At 38.5% G+C, this 18,003-nt stretch overlaps 1 protein-coding gene across 2 annotated transcripts in view; it reads right to left on the bottom strand.

Annotated features, from left to right (window-relative positions):
* Nucleotides 1–18,003, bottom strand: part of ARHGEF38 (Rho guanine nucleotide exchange factor 38) — a 151,745-nt gene that overhangs the window by 67,993 nt on the left and 65,749 nt on the right. For both annotated transcript variants that reach the window (XM_086406904.1, XM_086406905.1), the window contains exon 3: nucleotides 4,476–4,599. In XM_086406904.1, coding sequence (XP_086263030.1) covers nucleotides 4,476–4,599 — 124 coding nt within the window. The remainder of the gene's footprint in view (nucleotides 1–4,475; nucleotides 4,600–18,003) is intronic.

The following is an 18,003-nucleotide window of genomic DNA, read 5'->3' as shown; positions in this document are numbered from 1 at the left end:
CCTACTGGTTTACTTTTTATTTTCATAAATTTTCTATAATTTTCCTCAGTATTGCAATTTATCATTAGTGAACTTGAAATTGCGAACAACTTCAATTGGGTTTTATCTGCAAACCATTATATATTAAGCATTTTGAATTAATTTTATGTTTTATAGGAAAGTTGCAAAAATAGTACCAGTAGTTTTCAAATATCCCTCACTCATTTTCCCCAATATTCCATCGACATAGTACAATTTTCAGTAAAAGGAAATGACATTTGCTCTAATACTATCCACTAAAAACTTTACTTGGAATTGTGACACTAATGGTCTTTTCCCATTCTAGTCTATATAGGCTCCCACTTGCATTTATTTGTTACTCCTCCTTCGTCTTCTGCAGTCTTCAAGAGTTCCTCCTCAGTCTTACAATGTCTTTAATGACTTTGGCATTTTAGAACCATATTAATCAGTTATTTTCAGCGTCTTTCACTGAATTTGCTATTGTCTAATGTTTTCTAATGATTGGATGTGATTGCACATCTTTTTGGACAAAAGTACCACAGATATGATGTTGTGCCCTGTGTCACAAGGTTCGTGATATGAATGTGTGTTATTTCCTGGTACTGTTGACCTTGATCACTTGCTTGGTTAAGATACTCTTTGCCTGGTTTCTCAGTGAAAAGTTACCATCTTTCCCTTTGAAGTTAACACTTTTGTTGGAGACAGTTTGAAACTATGAAAATATATTTCTCCTCAAACTTTCACTCAATAAATCTGGCATCACTCAGTGGAGTCTTCGATAATAATTATGACTACAGTTTTTACCTAATGGAGATTTAAATTTTTCCTCTTTCCTTTATATTTACTTGCTGATATTTAAGTAAGGAAGAGCTTTCCTTTCTCCTCATTTATTCATATCAGTGTGGACTCTGTTTTATTCTATGGTTAAAATCTAATGCTAGTATTATTTATTTGGCTGCTCAAATATATAAACCATAATATTTTTAATTGTGGAAATACTTTCCTCCTAACACAAAGGTACCTCATAAGCTAGGAGAAAATTCTACTAAATGTAAGATATTAAAATTCAGATTATATATTGCTCTATATTAAAATATATAAATATTTGAGTTTAAATATTTTCAAAGTTCTGTCTTCTTGCTTCCATTTTCTTTTCTCTCTTTTTGCAAAGTAAAACTCATCAAACAAGTTGTTTCTATTTGTGATTTTTAGATATTTTTCTAGATGTTGTAAAATCTGGTACAAAGTATATTACTTTATCCTACTAAATAGAAGTTCTGCCAACAGCTTCTTTTCATAATTCAAGTTTTCCAAAATACAATTACAAAGTTTCACAATTAAATCTGTTATACAGTATAATCTCTCATTGTTTAATTATCTTTCAGTTAATTCCTTGTTTCCATAAGGGTAAATTTTGTTTTCAGTAATTGCAATCATGAAGACTAACAAACTGAAGTTACTTTTTCCATCTGTTTGTTGAATATCTTAACTAAAGACTTCTACTGATTTTGAACAAAATGCAATTTCTAAAAGCTAGTGACCAACACCAAAAAAAGTGTGCATATTCTCTGAATATTATATATAGTTCACTTCAATTTTATATACGTAAAACTGCATGTGAGCTTTAACTACAGTTACCATTTCAATTAATAAAATATCACAGGTCTATTACATACACACCACAATACTTTTGTTTCAGAGATTTCTTACTTTAGTAAAAAGCATTATTTTACTGTGATGCTCCACCAAAATATGTATTCATATGATAATCTACATTAACGCATTTTCCGAAGTAAAGTTAACAGTAGCATTTACAATATGGTCAGAAAATTCACCTTTGACACAAATGGCCTCCACTTTCTACACGTATTTCATTTGCATCTAATCTTTAATTCTCTACGTATCCCTCTAAACCCACTGACTGTCATTCTAGGGGCTTGATGCCTCCCACTAGTCATGGCATAGGGCATAAGCCACCCAGTGTGGGTCATGACCCCACTTGCTGCTCTACCCAGTGGCTGCAGGACTTACAGCATCAAGTACATCTCCCACCCTCACCAGAACAGGAAGCAGTTAGATCTTGCTAGCTATTCATTTCCAAAAGTCTTCATTTTATCAGTCGTTTCCCTGTGTGCTGTACTTCAAAGGAAGATATAAGTATCCTTGAGACTAGAAAAAGTTGGGAAAAGAGAGACGGGCTCTCTTTTAGAGTTTACCACATAAGAACTCTTTAAAATGCACCTGACTCTTAACATTCTGCTAAGAGAAGCCATGTCAGAAATTAAAGCATGATGAAGAGGTCTTACCAAATCTCTGTGGCGCAACTATAAATAACGATCGTCCTTAACAAATGAGGAAGTCCGGGACAAATGCTAAACTGGACTGGATGCTTGAACAGGCTAAAACCAAGATGTTCTAGACAAATCAGAATACAAGACTTTTTACACCTGGAACTGTTTTTGATTCCAGCAAATACAACCAACCCCTACATTTTGTTTGTGCTTTTTCTACATTTCTCTTGAATCTGACACCTATTTTCTATTCTCAGTGTATCCACCTTAGCCTAGCTGCTTCTTACCACATGGCTAAATTATCTATGACTTGTTTACTGGTCGAGGACTCATTTTCTCTTTCTATCCATTCTTTTCATACCTGCCATAGTTTCTTTTCTCCAGAAACTTTTGTGTCTCATCACATCCTTGCTGAAAAATCTTTTAATGGCTCCTCATTATCTGCAGAGTAAATTCCAAACTTTGATTCCAAGTACAGCTGGTCCCTGTTCTACACTTAACAGATTCATTTCTCACTCCTCCCTATGTGATTTCTTCACTCCAGCTCAGCTTGGTCACTCACCGTTTCCTAAACACACTTGTCATTTTCTGTCCATGGTTTTGTTCACGCTATTATTTCCACTTAGTCTTCTCAACATGGACCTCACTTGCTGAAATCTGACTTAATACTTTAAGCCCAAGTAACATTTTCAAGAATTCTCTGATTCCCCATATAATATATTCTCTTTATGGCCTGAAGTTCTGCAGTATATAAGGGGGACATTTAATCACAAGAAACGACAATTAAAAACTGTGGGGGAATATTTTTAAGTGGGGTGGCCTTTTGACATGTAAAACACTACAAATGGCCCAGGTTGTTTCACCTTTGTGTAAGATCAATCTTGCTTATTAAATTTTGGATCTTCCTTAAATATGAAACAAAATCAATTTCATGCCATTTTTCCGTTGTGTGTGTGCATGCTAAGTCTCTTCAGTTGTGCCCAACTCTTTGAGATGCTATGGACTGTAGCCTGCCAGACTCCTCTGTCCATGGGATTCTCCAGGCAAGAATATTGGAATGGATTGCCATTTCCTCCTCTGGGGGATTTTCCGGACCCAGGGATCAAACCTGCATCTCCTGCAGCTCCGGCATTGCAGGCAGGTTTTTACCGCTGAGCTACCTGGGAAGCCCCATTAACAAACACATAATGAGGGGGAATAAAAACACAAGGTGTGAGTGTGTGTGTGTCTCAAAGGAAGGACGCATATCAAACTGACAATAATGGTTATTTAAGGGGATGCTCATTGCGTTGGTGGGTTGAATTACACTGTATACTCCCAAATTGTTTTAATATTTTGTAATGAGCATATATTAAATATTTTTTGTGAAACAGAAAAAATGATTACAGCACATTAAAAAATGTTTGGCCTACATGGCACTGTGTCTGTGGTATCTTGGTTGTGGCAATCGCCTTCAAGTAGTTCACAACACCACATTCCCTTGAAGCTCCTAAGAATCCTGGCATATGCTACTGTTTAATAGATACTCATTAGGTGATTTGATACATAAATGCCCAATGAATGGAGAATATAGAGGGAACAAAAATTTGACCCAACACTTTTTCAGTGATTTCTCTGTATTTTTTTTCAAAATCTTATCAGAATAAGAAAATTATCTATGACTGTGTGAGAGTAGAAACATATTTGAAAAGCAAATAATATAGAGAAAAAGGAAAAGCATGGAAAAGTCATTGTTAAGTTGTTTTAATAATCATATAAACTCTCCTTGCAAATGTTACAATCCCCAAATCCGTGGATTCCTAGTCATAAGATGAATAAGAGACATTGTGACTAAAATCAGTAAAGCTATTAAAGTATTTAAATGTTTAATTCTTTAAGAATCAAGTAACTGTTGGCCATAAAACTAAATAAGAGAACATCTGGAAGGCAAAGAGGTTGAAAGATTGGAAATTAAAAAAGCAAATGGTGTGCTTAGTGCTACTGAGGGACTTCGGCAAATGGATATAAACCCATGTGAAAATAAATACAGAGTGTGTGTAATTACAATGAGCCCTAAGATGCGTTAAGCGTTTATATATCTCCTGGGAAGCTTGGTGAGTCAGAAACATAAAGCCAAAGCAACGGGAGGCTATTAAAATATTATTTCCTGTTGTATTGGAGAACTTGAGAAGAGAATAAACATACCGATTACTTGCATGGCTGGTTCTACGTCTGTCGTGGCCTCTTCCAGCAATGACAGCAGCTTGGCTGATATCTGATGCACCGATTCGATGTTACTAAACAAGCTATCCACATCCAGCCGATCAACCTGAAGAAACACAAACACTGAGCACCAGCTGATGGAGAGAGAGATGCACGCTATTTAAGACGTTTCCTCCTGCTAAACAGTAAGCATTTTATATGCCAGCCCATACTGCTTTCATCAGCTGCCTCTGTAAACATTCTTATTTGGGGTTCCAAGAGGGAATGTGCAGTTCTTCATGCAAGAGATTGGGATGGTGCATCTGTTGTTACCTTCCTCTTTTTCTTTATTTTGACTTAATTTTAATGAGTTGAGTATACATCTACATAACCCCCTGTAAGAACCAGAGTGTGAAGAAGATATGGGGTCCATAATTGGTATTTTATTAATTGCCCTCTATGAGGGTATGTATGAGTACATATGAATTTAGAACATTTTACTGCTTATACAGCAGAAGTCAGACCTTACTCTAGGCAAGTAACTATTTTCAAAGTTGTTTTAAAACCACAGATGTTCTGAAAGTGATGACAAGTAGATGTGCTGAGTTGTTTCCTGCTTTCTTTCCTTAAAAGAAATGTAAATGGAAATCTCCACCAAATATGTTCTACTAATTAAAGATTCATCATATTTTATAAATTCATGCACACCTTCAAAAGTGCTTCCCAGGCGGCGCTTGTGGTAAAGAATCTGCCTGCCAATGCAGGAGATGCAGGTTTGATCCCTGAATTCAGAAGATCCCCTTGGAGAAAGAAATGACAACACACTCCAGTATTCTCGCCTGGAAATTTCTATAGACAGAGGAGCCCGGCAGGCTACGGTCCTTGGGGTTGCAAAGAGTGGGACACAACTGAGTGACTAAGCACACACACACACACCCTCAAAAACCAGTGTAATGGGTTCTAGATGTTATAGCTGGTGCTTATAATAATTTATTCATTCTTTTACTAAATAATTTCTGAAGTCCTTTTATGTACTAAGAATTGCAATGGAGGCCAATCTCTGTCAAAGGCATTGTGTGATTAGTAAGGGATGGCCCATGATCCTAACCTATCCAGGAAGAGCATGATGAGCTATGTGCCAGATTTTGCTGGATCCTACTCAAAATCTTTTTGATGATTTTAAACCAGATCTCATTTCATAATCAAACAGCATCTTGGTTCAGGCTCCACTCAGCTGCCACAGGGAAAAGGAGCAGATGTCTTTTATTTATGGTTTTTTTTGTACATGAGGAATAGGTGGATAACTAAGTCATCAATAGTCAAGTCATGGAGAAGCTTAAAAGATGAAAAACAGAATTACTTGTCCAAAACAAGTCTGGCAAAATTAAGGGTGAGAGAGAGACAGCAAGTTCATCTAAGGATCAGAAGAAAAGGAGTCAAGAAATGAAGGGAAATTGGGAACAGGATATAGAATAAGAGACAGACCTGGAAGAATTCCGGGAAATGAAGGGCAACAATTGCCGCTTCTTTTTTATGCTTTCAACATCAGTTTCTTCTGTGAGTTAAGAAGCAACAGTTAGAACTTGACATGGAACAACTGACTGTTTCAAAATTGGGAAAGGATTACAACAAAGCTGTATATTGCCACCCCGCTTATTAACTTACATGCAGAGTACATCGTGCAAAATGCCAGGGTGGATGAATCACAAACTGGAATCAAGATCGCTGGTAGAAATATCAGTAACCTCAGATATGCAGATGATACCACTCTAATGGCAGAAAGTGAAGAGGAACAAAAGAGCCTCTGGATGAGGGTGAAAGAGGAGAGTGAAAACCCTGGCTGAAAACTTAACATTAAAAAAAAAAAAATGAACATCATGGTATCTGGTCATATCACTTCATGGCAAATATTAAAAGTGGAAATAGTGACAAATTTTATTTTCTTGGGCTCCAAAATTATTGCAGACAGTGACTTCAGCCATGAAATTAAAAGACACATGCTCCTTGGAAGGAAAGCTATGACAAACCTACACAGCATAATCAAAAGCAGAAATATCACTTTGCCATCAGAGGTCCATATTGTCAAAGCTATGGTTTTTACAGTAGTCGTGTACGGATGTGAGTGCTCGACCATAAAGAAGGCTGAGTGCCAAAGAATTGATACTTTTAAGCTGTGGTGTTGGAGAAGACTCTTGAGAGTCCTTTGGACAACAAAGAGATCAAACCAGTCAATCCTAAAGGAAATAAACTCTGAATATTCATTGTAAGGACTGATGCTGAAGCTCCAATACTTTGGCCACCTGATGCAAAGAGCCGACTCACTGGAAAAGACTCTGATGCTGGGAAAGATTGAGGGCAGGAGGAGGAGGGGGCGACAGAGGATGAGATGGCTAGATGGCATCACCAACTCAGTGGATGTGAATTTGGGCAAACTTTAAGAGATAGTGGAGGACAGCAAAGCCTGGCATGCTGCAGTCCATGGAGTTGCAAAGAGTAGGACGTGACTTAGCGATTGAACAACAACAGTTTCTTCAGGAGTGCTGCGTATATTTAGGAGGCAGGGAGGAGGCGGGCTGCTCATTTTTTATCCCATCCTTTTTTGGACATTGATCTCATTCTTGAAACCTTGTTCCACAACTGGACATGGATATTAGTTTGATCAGGATGAAAGTGAAAGCCACTCAGTCCTGTATGACTCTTCGTGACCCCATGGACTATACAGTCCATGAAATTCTCCATGGACTTTCATGGAGTCCATGAAATACTGGAGTGAGTAGTAGCCTTTCCCTTCTCCAGGGGATCTTCCCAATCCAGGTTGCAGGTGGATTCTTTACCAGCTGAGCTACTAGGGAAGCCCAAGTTGATCAGGATGTTCTGAAACATGAAAGCAATACTACATATTGCACCTTGCTTAAAATTTTGTGACTATGTCAGTTGCTTCCTGTGGAATATATTCTGGCTGGATATATGGATTTCAACCATCTTGGGAAATTCCTCACCTTATTATCATTAGTCTGGTCCTCAAGAAAACTATAGGACAGGGCACACGTGGCTCTTCTGCCTAATATCTATGGGTTTTCAAGACTTTATTTTATATTAGTAAGTATGTTTAGTATTATACAAAAATACCTAAAAGGCAGATAACAATCATATGACTTTTTGTTAATTATAATTTTAAATGACACATATCTCTTGAGTACACATATCAATTGAGTAATGTATTGAGCATTAATTAAATCACAAAGGCATAACTGCATAGTGCAAAATACGTTTAACAAAAGTTCTGTATGAGTCAATTTTTTCTAGATTGATTGATTCTAGATGTGCTAGTTTAACATTTTGTAAAATCATATTTTGAAATAAATCCTTCTAAAGTATCAAATTTCATCCCTAATTTACTTGTTTTATAAGGAAATATTTCATATAGTGTACCCTATTATTTGACCATAAAAAAGGCTGATGCTAAAGAATTGATGCTTTCAAACTGTGGTGCTGGAGAAGACTCTTGAGAATCCCTTGGACAGCAAGGAGATCAAACCAGTCAATCCTAAAGGAAATCAACCTTGAATATTTATTGGAAGGTCTGATGCTAAAACTGAAGTTCTAATTGTTTGGCTTCCTGATGTGAAGAGCTGACTCACTGGAAAAGACCCTGATGCTAAGAAAGATTGAAGGCAAGAGGAGAAGAGGGCGACAGAGGATGAGATGGTTGGATGGCATCACCGACTCAACAGACATGAGTTTGAGCAAGCTCCAGGAGTTGGTGATGGACAGGGTGGCCTGGCGTGCTGCAGTCCATGAGGGTCGCAAAGAGTTGGACACTGAGCGACTGAACAATAACAACAACCTTACTATTATTTCATTTATTTGGGGGTCTTCATTCAGAAGGACATAAAGTGCTTAATATTTATTATTTCCTATATTGTTCCAACTTCTCTGTAAAATATGAATCAGTGTGAAAACAGGGAAATTCATGCAGAATGAAGAGAGTTACCATGCCCAAAATTATGAAGTTCAAGACAGAGTTTGAGCTGGAAATTGACCTTTTATTTCTATGCTACAGTCCATAATAATACATAATAATAGAATACTTCATCATCTCTGTTTGGATTTTTTAGCTTGAAGTTTTCACAAATTTGTCACCTCTACAATTTATTTCTCAAGGTCAGAATCCCACATATCTAATTTATATTTTAAATTCATTTAGTAAGGATCTAACTCTGTATTCTATCTACAATCAGAGCTTGATGCAATGAATTCTAAATAAAAAAAACATAGGTTTTGATTTCTTTTATTTCTGAAGGACAGAAAGTATTAAAACATCAATTGGTACAGTTTCAATCACCAGTATCACCATAGCCCATGGGGATCTTGTGAATCATGAGATGAATTCACATTTAGTCTCTACTATGCCAAGGAACAAACAAATGTCTCATCTAAATAGGCTTTTAAAACTGGTAGATGATTTTATAATTACTGATGTAAGTTCAAGGAAGCATTTGCATACATTTATTATTTACTAGAAATGGGCAGTACTCAGCCTAGGCTGAGTTGTATTTTAAATGAAATAAAATTCACTTTTTGATAAAGAGATTTAGTTTAAGTGTATACATTATTCTAAGCAAAGTCAATATATAATCTTTTGAAAATACAAGACAGAAATATTAAAGGTCAGTGTTTTGGTGACAGTTTAATTTTTTGCTTCACAAAAGTATTCACAGGATATACTTCAAATAGTAAGTTCCCATTACATTTAAATAATTGCTGTATGTATGGTTGCATGTATATGCAAATCTGCCCAGCCATAAGTGTCTAAGTAAAAGAAAACACATCATTAAAATTTTCTCTGTTCAGAGACTCTAATCATCAGTATAGACTTCCTCTGTCACCACCAGCATCTTGTACTCACTCTTTTCAAAACGTATTTTGCATTTTCCCACGATCACATCCCAGCCCCAAGCTCTTTCCTTTGCTCACAAAGGCTTTGCCCTCATATACCTTACAACACTCTACCCATCTGAAATGAAATATGGTAATGGTAGCATTTGCCCAGTAGTTTTGCTCAGCTCCCTGTATTTTCTGTTGCTTCTGGGAGAAGCCACGGTTGCCCAGTTCTACCTGATCTGGTGGAATTATCAGTCATGGTGCCTGCCCCTGCCCAACTCCCTCCAGTGGTGAGCATGTGACCCACTGCCATAGCAATTGGCCTAGGATGGCAGGTTGCTAAGCAGAGCCAATGAGAATCTTCATTGATTTTTAATCAATAGTTGTTGGGAAATAGAAGAGCCTAGATTGCTAGCCCTAAGAATGTAAGTTTCTGTCTTTAGCAGTCATCTTTGTGGAGAACTTGACTGCTGCAAAGCCAACACAGAGAGGAAAACTGAATCTGACATCATCATGTTAGCTCCTGTATCTACCTTGCCTAAAGCAAGACATCCTTATTATAGAAGCTGATGAGCTGATTTTTAAAATTCAAGTTAGTTGGAATTTTGTTTCAGTAACTAACAGGGGACTAACACACTTCTCTTTATTCAGAAGTGAGCCAGAATCTCACTTCCTCTAAGAAATCTTTCCTGCTCCCTTGGTTGGAATTAACCTCTCCCTGTCCTGAGCTGCCATGACTCTTGCTCTGATGACCCAGTGCTTATATTGAAGCCCATTTTATATTTAGGAGATATTTATTAATTTGTCTGTCTTTATGTAAAAACTGTGAGTTCCTCCAGGACATTTGTCTTCATGAGTTATTTGAATGCCCCACTGTTTCTAATACAGTGCTAGACTCCCACCTAGTTACTCAATAAAAGTTTGACAATTTGAATTGAATTGAATCACTACAATTGAAATGATTGATTTTCTCTGTGGGAACCATCAATAAATATCCTTTTTCTCTACTCTACTGGGCCTTGAGTCACAAGTATGAGGAGATCAAAGTGGTTTAAAGAAAAAAAAATCAAAATCATCTCATTTGGTTGTTCAAAATATCACATTTAGTGGCTATTTTATAATTTTCTGCTAAATTTTATCTGCAAAGAAAACTGTTGTGCTCAGTTTGGCTATTACTAAACCTGGAAGATTTGCTAACAAAGGCTACACTTCCTCCTTCATTTACAGCTGGGAAATCCCTGCTTGTTGTCTTCTGTTTAATGAGCTTTGGGACGGTCAACCTACACACAGTCAAAGACAGGAATAACCAAACCTTCTCAGGTGTTGCGCAAACCCCAACCACAAACACCTTTAAAAGTGACCATTGAAAAGAAGTTGAGGAACAAAGTTAAAAAAATTTTTTTTTTCCAGAAAAGTAGTTCATGTACACTGTAGAAAATGGTTCTGTGGTGGATTCATTTTGATATTTTTTTTTAAATAAAAAAAAAAGAAAAAAGAAAAAAAGAGAAAAAAAAAAAAAAAGAAAATGGTTGCTCTAGTGGCAAAGAACCCGCCTGCCAAAGCAGGGAGACATCAGAGGCATAGGCTTGATCCCCTGGAGAAGAAATGGCAACCCACTCATTTCATACTGATGAGAAACATACTGATTCTTACCTGGAGAACCCCATGGCCAGAGGAGACTGGCAGGCTACAGTCCATGGGGTTACAAAGAGACAGATACGACTGAAGCAACCTCGCACACACAGATAACTAAAAGAAAGAAAATGCCATTGCATATAATTCTACCCCACAGAAATGACCACTGACATTGCGAGGTATGTCCTGCCATATTGTTTTTCTCTGTGTGTGTGTACAACTGTACAAAAGATTTATATACTTTCAACCCTGTTATAAGTTGTGTTTTTTCAACTTAGTATAATATGAACATCTTTTCATGTCATTAATTTTTCACAGTTGCACTATTTTAAATGTCAATATTATATGGAAATACTGTAGTCTACTTAATCAGTCATTAAATCTTTGAAATCTAGATAGATTGCTGTATTCACTATGATAAGCAGCTCTTCTGACTAAAACCATATTCACACATCCATGATTATTTCCTTATGATAAATTTCTTAAGTGTAATTATTGAGCTAATGTTATTAATATTTCTTAAGGCTTTCTAACTAGTCTTGGCAAATTATAGCAGTAATTACATTGTTTTCCTCTAAAACCCAATGAATTAAAAACCCACAGTTGGATATTACTGCCCTGACCTCAATGTGGAAATGTATTTTAAGCTTCTAATTTGATGATCAAAATCACACAACTTTAATGTTCAATGTATATACATACAACAGTTCTAGAATAAGGAAGAAAATAAACAACATTGCTTTTGAGGACTATTGTGATTGCCACCATCCAAATGCTTCTCTGGAAATTGTTTCTAGAGAAGACTTCAATATTTCTATTTGATGTGGTTTGACAATAAGTCTAGGTTCAATATGGGCTTCCCAGGTGGTAAAGAATCCACCTGCCAATGCAGGAGATGCAAGAAATGTGGGTTCAATCCCTGGATGTGGGTTGGGAAGACCCCCTGGAGTAGGAAATGGCAACTTGATCCAGTATTCTTGCCTGGAAAATTCCATGGACAGAGGCGCCTGGTGGGCTATAGTCCATGGGGTCGCAAAGAGTCAGACACAACTGAGTGTGCACACATACAAACACAAACACACACACATACAAAGTAGGTTCAATATAAGGTCCAACTCTGAACCCTGTATTAGAGTTCATATAGAGGAAATCCATCTTGGATATCATCTGACTCAGTCTCAGAAAACCTGGGTCCTATCTGTCCTTTCTACAAGCCAGTACCATGCACACAGCATTATGGTGAAGCCTGGGCATGGTCACTAAATTAGTTTGCTCCATTATTAATGTTGAAAGCTAAAAGCCCAATGATATTAAGATTTTAACTGTAACAAGGTGAGAGTGGAAGAACAGTGAAAATGTATTAAAAACAACTCTAGGAAGTGGGGACCCAGGAGGGATGTTCTGAAAGGGAAGAACCAGGTCTAGTTTTATTTTTTGGTGAGGCAACTGAGAAGAGGAAGCCTTGTGAGACAGAAACTGCAGCAAGTGGGGAAGAAGGATGTTGGCAGAAGGCCCTGGCAACTGCAGGGCTGGAATAATTATCTAATTACGATGGCATTTACTCAGATGGTTGGCTTCTAGATTGCAAAGCTTTTCAGGGTAAACTAGCCATTATTTCATCAGGTTTCTCAAAACTACTGATTTGTATGTGTGAACTTTCCTGCTGTGAAACTAGACTCTAAACTGGCTAATTGAGTTAAACTGCAAGTTAAGTCACTATCACAGCTAGACAGCAAGCCTTTTCACTAATCTCGCAGTTAAATGCCCCAGTTACTTGATACCTGCCCGGAAACAGTCCCAGGCTGGGAGACATTCACGTGGAAAGGCCTGATCATGCAGAAAGTAAGGCTGGGACCCTGGGACAGACCCCTCAGGATGAGCAAGAGAAGGAGCACAGCCAAGAGAGGTGAGTGAGGAGAGTCTTCATTAGACCAGAGACTGTGGTCAAATGTCAGAGCTTTTTGGAGGCCTCTGAGAGGAGCTACTCCATGTTCAAGGTCAGGAGGGGCGGCCGTGAGGAGATACCCTCATCCAAGGTAAGGAGCAGCGGCTGTGCTTTGCTGGAGCAGCCATGAAGAGACACCCCATGTCCAAGGTAAGAGAAATCCAAGTAAGACGATAGGTGTTGCAAGAGGGCATAAGAGGGCAGACACATTGAAACCATAATCACAGAAAACTAGCCAATCTGATCACATGGACCACAGCCTTGTCTAACTCAAAGAAACTAAGCCATGCCGTGTGGGGCCACCAAAGACAGGAAGGTCATGGTGGAGAGATCTGACAGAATGTGGTCCACTGGAGAAGGGAATGGCAAACCACTTCAGTATTCTTGCCTTGAGAACCCAATGAACGGTATGAAAAGGCAAAATGATAGGATACTGAAAGAGAAACTCCCCAGGTCAGTAGGTGCCCAATATGCTACTGGAGATCAGTGGAGAAATGACTCCAGAAAGAATGAAGGGATGGAGCCAAAGCAAAAACAATACCCACTGTGGATGTGACTGGTGATAGAAGCAAGGTCCGACGCTGTAAAGAGCAATATTACATAGGAACCTGGAATGTCAGGTCCATGAATAAATGCAAATTGGAAGTGGTCAAACAGGAGATGGCAAGAATGAACGTTGACATTCTAGGAATCAGCGAACTAAAATGGACTGGAATGGGTGAATTTAACTCAGATGACCATTATATCCACTACTGAGGGCAGGAATCCCTCAGAAGAAATGGAGTAGCCATCATGGTCAACAAGAGTCTGAAATGCAGTACTTGGATGCAATCTCAAAAATGACAGAATGATCTCTGTTCGTTTCCAAGGCAAACAATTCAATATCACAGTAATCCAAGTCTATGCCCCAACCAGTAACACTGAAGAAGCTGAAGTTGAATGGTTTTATGAAGACCTACAAGACCTTCTAGAACTAACACCCCCAAAAGATGTTCTTTTCATTATAGGGGACTGGAATGCAAAAGTAGGAAGTCAAGAAACACTTGGTGTAACAGGCAAATTTGGCCTTGGAATACGGAATGAAGCAGGGCAAAGGCTAATAGAGTTTTGTCAAGAGAATGCACTGGTCATAGAAAACACCCTCTTCCAACAACATAAGAGAAGACTCTACACATGGACATCACCAGATGGTCAACACTGAAATCAGATTGATTATATTCTTTGCCGCCAAAGATGGAGAAGCTCTATACAGTCAGCAAAAATAAGACCAGGAGCTGACTGTGGCTCAGATCATGAACTCTTTATTGCCAAATTCACACTTAAATTGAAGAAAGTGGATAAAACTACTAGACCATTCAGGTATGACCTAAATCAAATCCTTATGATTATACAGTGGAAGTGAGAAATAGATTTAAGGGACTAGATCTGATAGATAGAGTGCCTGATGAACTATGGATGGAGGTTTATGACATTGTACAGGAGACAGGGATCAAGACCATCCCCATGGAAAAGAAATGCAAAAAAGCAAAATAGCTGTCTGGGGAGGCCTTACAAATAGCTGTGAAAAGAGAAGCAAAAAGCAAAGGAGAAAAGGAAAGATATAAGTATCTGAATGCAGAGTTCCAAAGAATAGCAAGAAGAGATAAGAAAGCCTTCCTCAGCTATCAATGCAAAGAAATAGAGGAAAACAACAGAATGGGGAAGACTACAGATCTTTTCAAGAAAATTAGAGATACCAAGGGAACATTTCATGCAAAGATGGGCTCGATAAAGGACAGAAATGGTATGGACCTAACAGAAGCAGAAGATATTAAGAAGAGGTGGCAGGAATACACAGAAAAACTGTACAAAAAAAAGCTTCATGACCCAGATAATCATGATGGTGTGATCACTCACCTAGAACCAGACATCCTGGAATGTGAAGTCAAGTAGGCCTTAGAAAGCATCACTACGAACAAAGCTAGTGGAGGTGATGGAATTCCAGCTAAGCGATTTCAAATCCTGGAAGATGATGCTGTGAAAGTGCTGCACTCAATATGCCAGCAAATTTGGAAAACTCAGCAGTGGCCACAGGACTGGAAAAGGTCAGTTTTCATTCCAATCCCAAAGAAAGGCAATGCCAAAGAATGCTCAAACTACTGCACAATTGCACTCATCTCACACGCTAGTAAAGTAATGCTCAAAATTCTCCAAGCCAGGCTTCAGCAGTACATGAACTGTGACCTTCCAGATGTTCAAGCTGGTTTTAGAAAAGGCAGAGGAACCAAAGACCAAATGGCCAACATCTGCTGGATCATGGAAAAAGCAAAAGAGTTCCAGAAAAACATCTATTTCTGCTTTATTGACTATGACAAAGCCTTCAACTGTGTGGATCACAATAAACTGTGGAAAATTCTGAAAGAGATGGGAATACCAGACCACCTGGCCTGCCTCTTGAGAAACCTATATGCAGGTTAAGAAGCAACAGTTAGAACTGGACATGGAACAACAGACTGGTTCCAAATAGGAATAGGAGTACATCAAGGCTGTATATTGCCACCCTGCTTATTTAACTTCTATGCAGAGTAAATCATGAGAAACGCTGGGCTGGAGGAAGCACAAGCTGGAATCAAGATTGCTGGGAGAAATATTAATAACCTCAGATATGCAGATGACACCACCCTTATGGCAGAAAGTGAAGAGGAACTAAAAAAAAACCTCTTGATGAAAGTGAAAAAGGAGAGTGAAAAAATTGGCTTAAATCTCAATATTCAGAAAACTAAGATCATAGCATCTGGTCCCATCACTTCATGGGAAATAGATGGGGAAACAGTGGAAATAGTGTCAGACTTTGTTTTTTGGGGGGCTGCAAAATCACTGCAGAGGGTGATTGCAGCCATGAAATTAAAAGACGCTTACTCCTTGGAAGGAAAGTTATGACCAATCTAGACAGCATATTAAAAAGCAGAAATATTACTTTGCCAATGAAGGTCCGTCTAGCCAAAGCTATGGTTTTTCCAGTAGTCATGTATGAATGTGAGAGTTGGACTGTGAAGAAAGCTGAGCACCGAAGAATTGATGCTTTTGAACTGTGGTGTTGGAGAAGACTCTTGAGAGTCCCTTGCGCTGCAAGGAGATCCAATGAGTCCATCCTAAAGGAGATCAGTCCTGGGTGTTCATTGGAGGGAATGATGCTAAAGCTGAAACTCCAATACTTTGGCTGCCTCATGCGAAGAGTTGACTCATTGGAAAAGACCCTGATGCTGGGAGGGATTGGGGGCAGGAGGAGAAGGGGACGACAGAGGATGAGATGGTTGGATGGCATCACGGACTCGATGAACACGAGTTTGAGTGAATTCCAGGAGTTGGTGATGGACAGGGAGGCCTGGCATGCTGCGATTCATGGGGTCTCAAAGAGTCAGAAACGACTGAGCGACTGAACTGAACTCAACTGACAAAGGAAGAGGATCGAGAAGTTCATCCCAAACTTTATTTTGACTAATAGCATAAAAGGAAGATACCCAATTTGATATCTTGGATAAAAGGTAGAAAGTCGACCCAGGGTTTCTGCTTTGTTTCTCCAATCTGCCTTAACTCAGGGACAGGTAGGAAAGAGTTACTTGATAAGGGTTAGAGGTGCTTTTTGGGCTTCCTGTCCTTTCCTGCTCAGGGTTTTACATAAAATGTTCAGAGGACAAATAATTCTGCTAGGAATAGCCCTTCTGAGTTGAAGGTTCAGTAAATTTTGTGGCCCTTTAGAAAATCTTTTTAAAAGTATAAACACCGAATTATATTGTGAAAATACAAGAGAAAATAATTTGAAAACTGTTTGAATCACTGACATTATTTTAAAAATATGTAAAATTTTTATGCACCAAATTATATTTAAGGGCTTCTTGCTGAGCACAATTAATGGGGTAAACATTTTTGTGTTTTGATCACTTGAGTATTCATTATGTGTGTGTATACTCATATGTTTATCCTTTCTTCTCCCTGCATACTCAGACTCAGAGCTTATTAGGTATAAAAACCAACCAGTCAGAAACAACCAACCAAAGAAACAAAAGTATAATCTTTTCAACAGAACATCTATTTCCTTCAGATCTAATATCTGAAAGAAATTACTGATGTTAGAAAGGACTGACTCAACATTGGCCAATTTCCCCCCCTTTAATAACACAATTGCAGAGTTTTAATTTTCAAGAACCGAACCAATGCCCAGGAGCATCCGTCCAGCCATTTCTAACAGGAAATGGTGGATGATACCCTGCATGCAGGCCAGCCCTCAGGCAGGTTCCATACAGTGTCCTCGAGCTCCCAGTAGGATATGGGCCCCAAGTGGCCACAGAAGTAATCTGCTTACAAATTTTCCCTATCTTGTCCTCCTTTCCCTGGCTCATTTCTCATTCCTTTCCCGCCCTTCCAGAGGTTGTCTCCCCAATAAACAACTTGCTGTAAAATCTTTCTAATGGAGTTTTTAGAGGGAACCCAGTGTAAGACAGAGTGAGGTGGCCATGGAATATTTTATTGAGTAAAGGCTTGAAGGAGGTGAAGGAGTAAGCTTTGAAGTTATCTTGGGGAAGAATGTTCAAGGCAAACAAAACAGCAAGAGCAAAGGGCTTGAAACAGTGGTGCCTCTGGCTTGTTTAAGGAACACCAAGAAGGCAAGAATGTGGAAATAGGTGAGGTCAGAGAGAATGAAGGACTATCTCATTTTAGGACCATGTAGGTCACATAAAAATGTTAGATTTTGTTAGTAAGCTGAAAAGTCATTTTGGATGGCTTTGAGTAGAAGAGGAATGGGCTCTGACTAATATTTTTTTTTAATTACTGTTTTGTTGAAACAAGGATGGAGAAGAGTTGCATCAGGAGGCAGATATAATAATCTAGGTGATTATTTATAGGTTCTGGAATCAGAATGGAAGTAAAGGAGGAGGTGAGAAGTGGTCTGATTTGGGGTACATTTTGAAGGCAGAGCTAATAGCATTTGCTGGTAGATTCGATAGACAGTTTGAAAGAAAAAGTCAAGAATGACTCCAGAGTTTTTACCCAAGCAACTCCCCTCTCTACTGAGGAGAGAAAGACTGT

This window comes from Bos grunniens, chromosome 6 (genome assembly GCF_055505025.1).
Source record: "Bos grunniens cultivar Pamir isolate PY7600 chromosome 6, Bosgru_T2T1.0, whole genome shotgun sequence".
Classification (NCBI taxonomy): Eukaryota; Metazoa; Chordata; class Mammalia; order Artiodactyla; family Bovidae; genus Bos; species Bos grunniens.
This window is presented reverse-complemented; position numbering and strand designations above follow the sequence as displayed.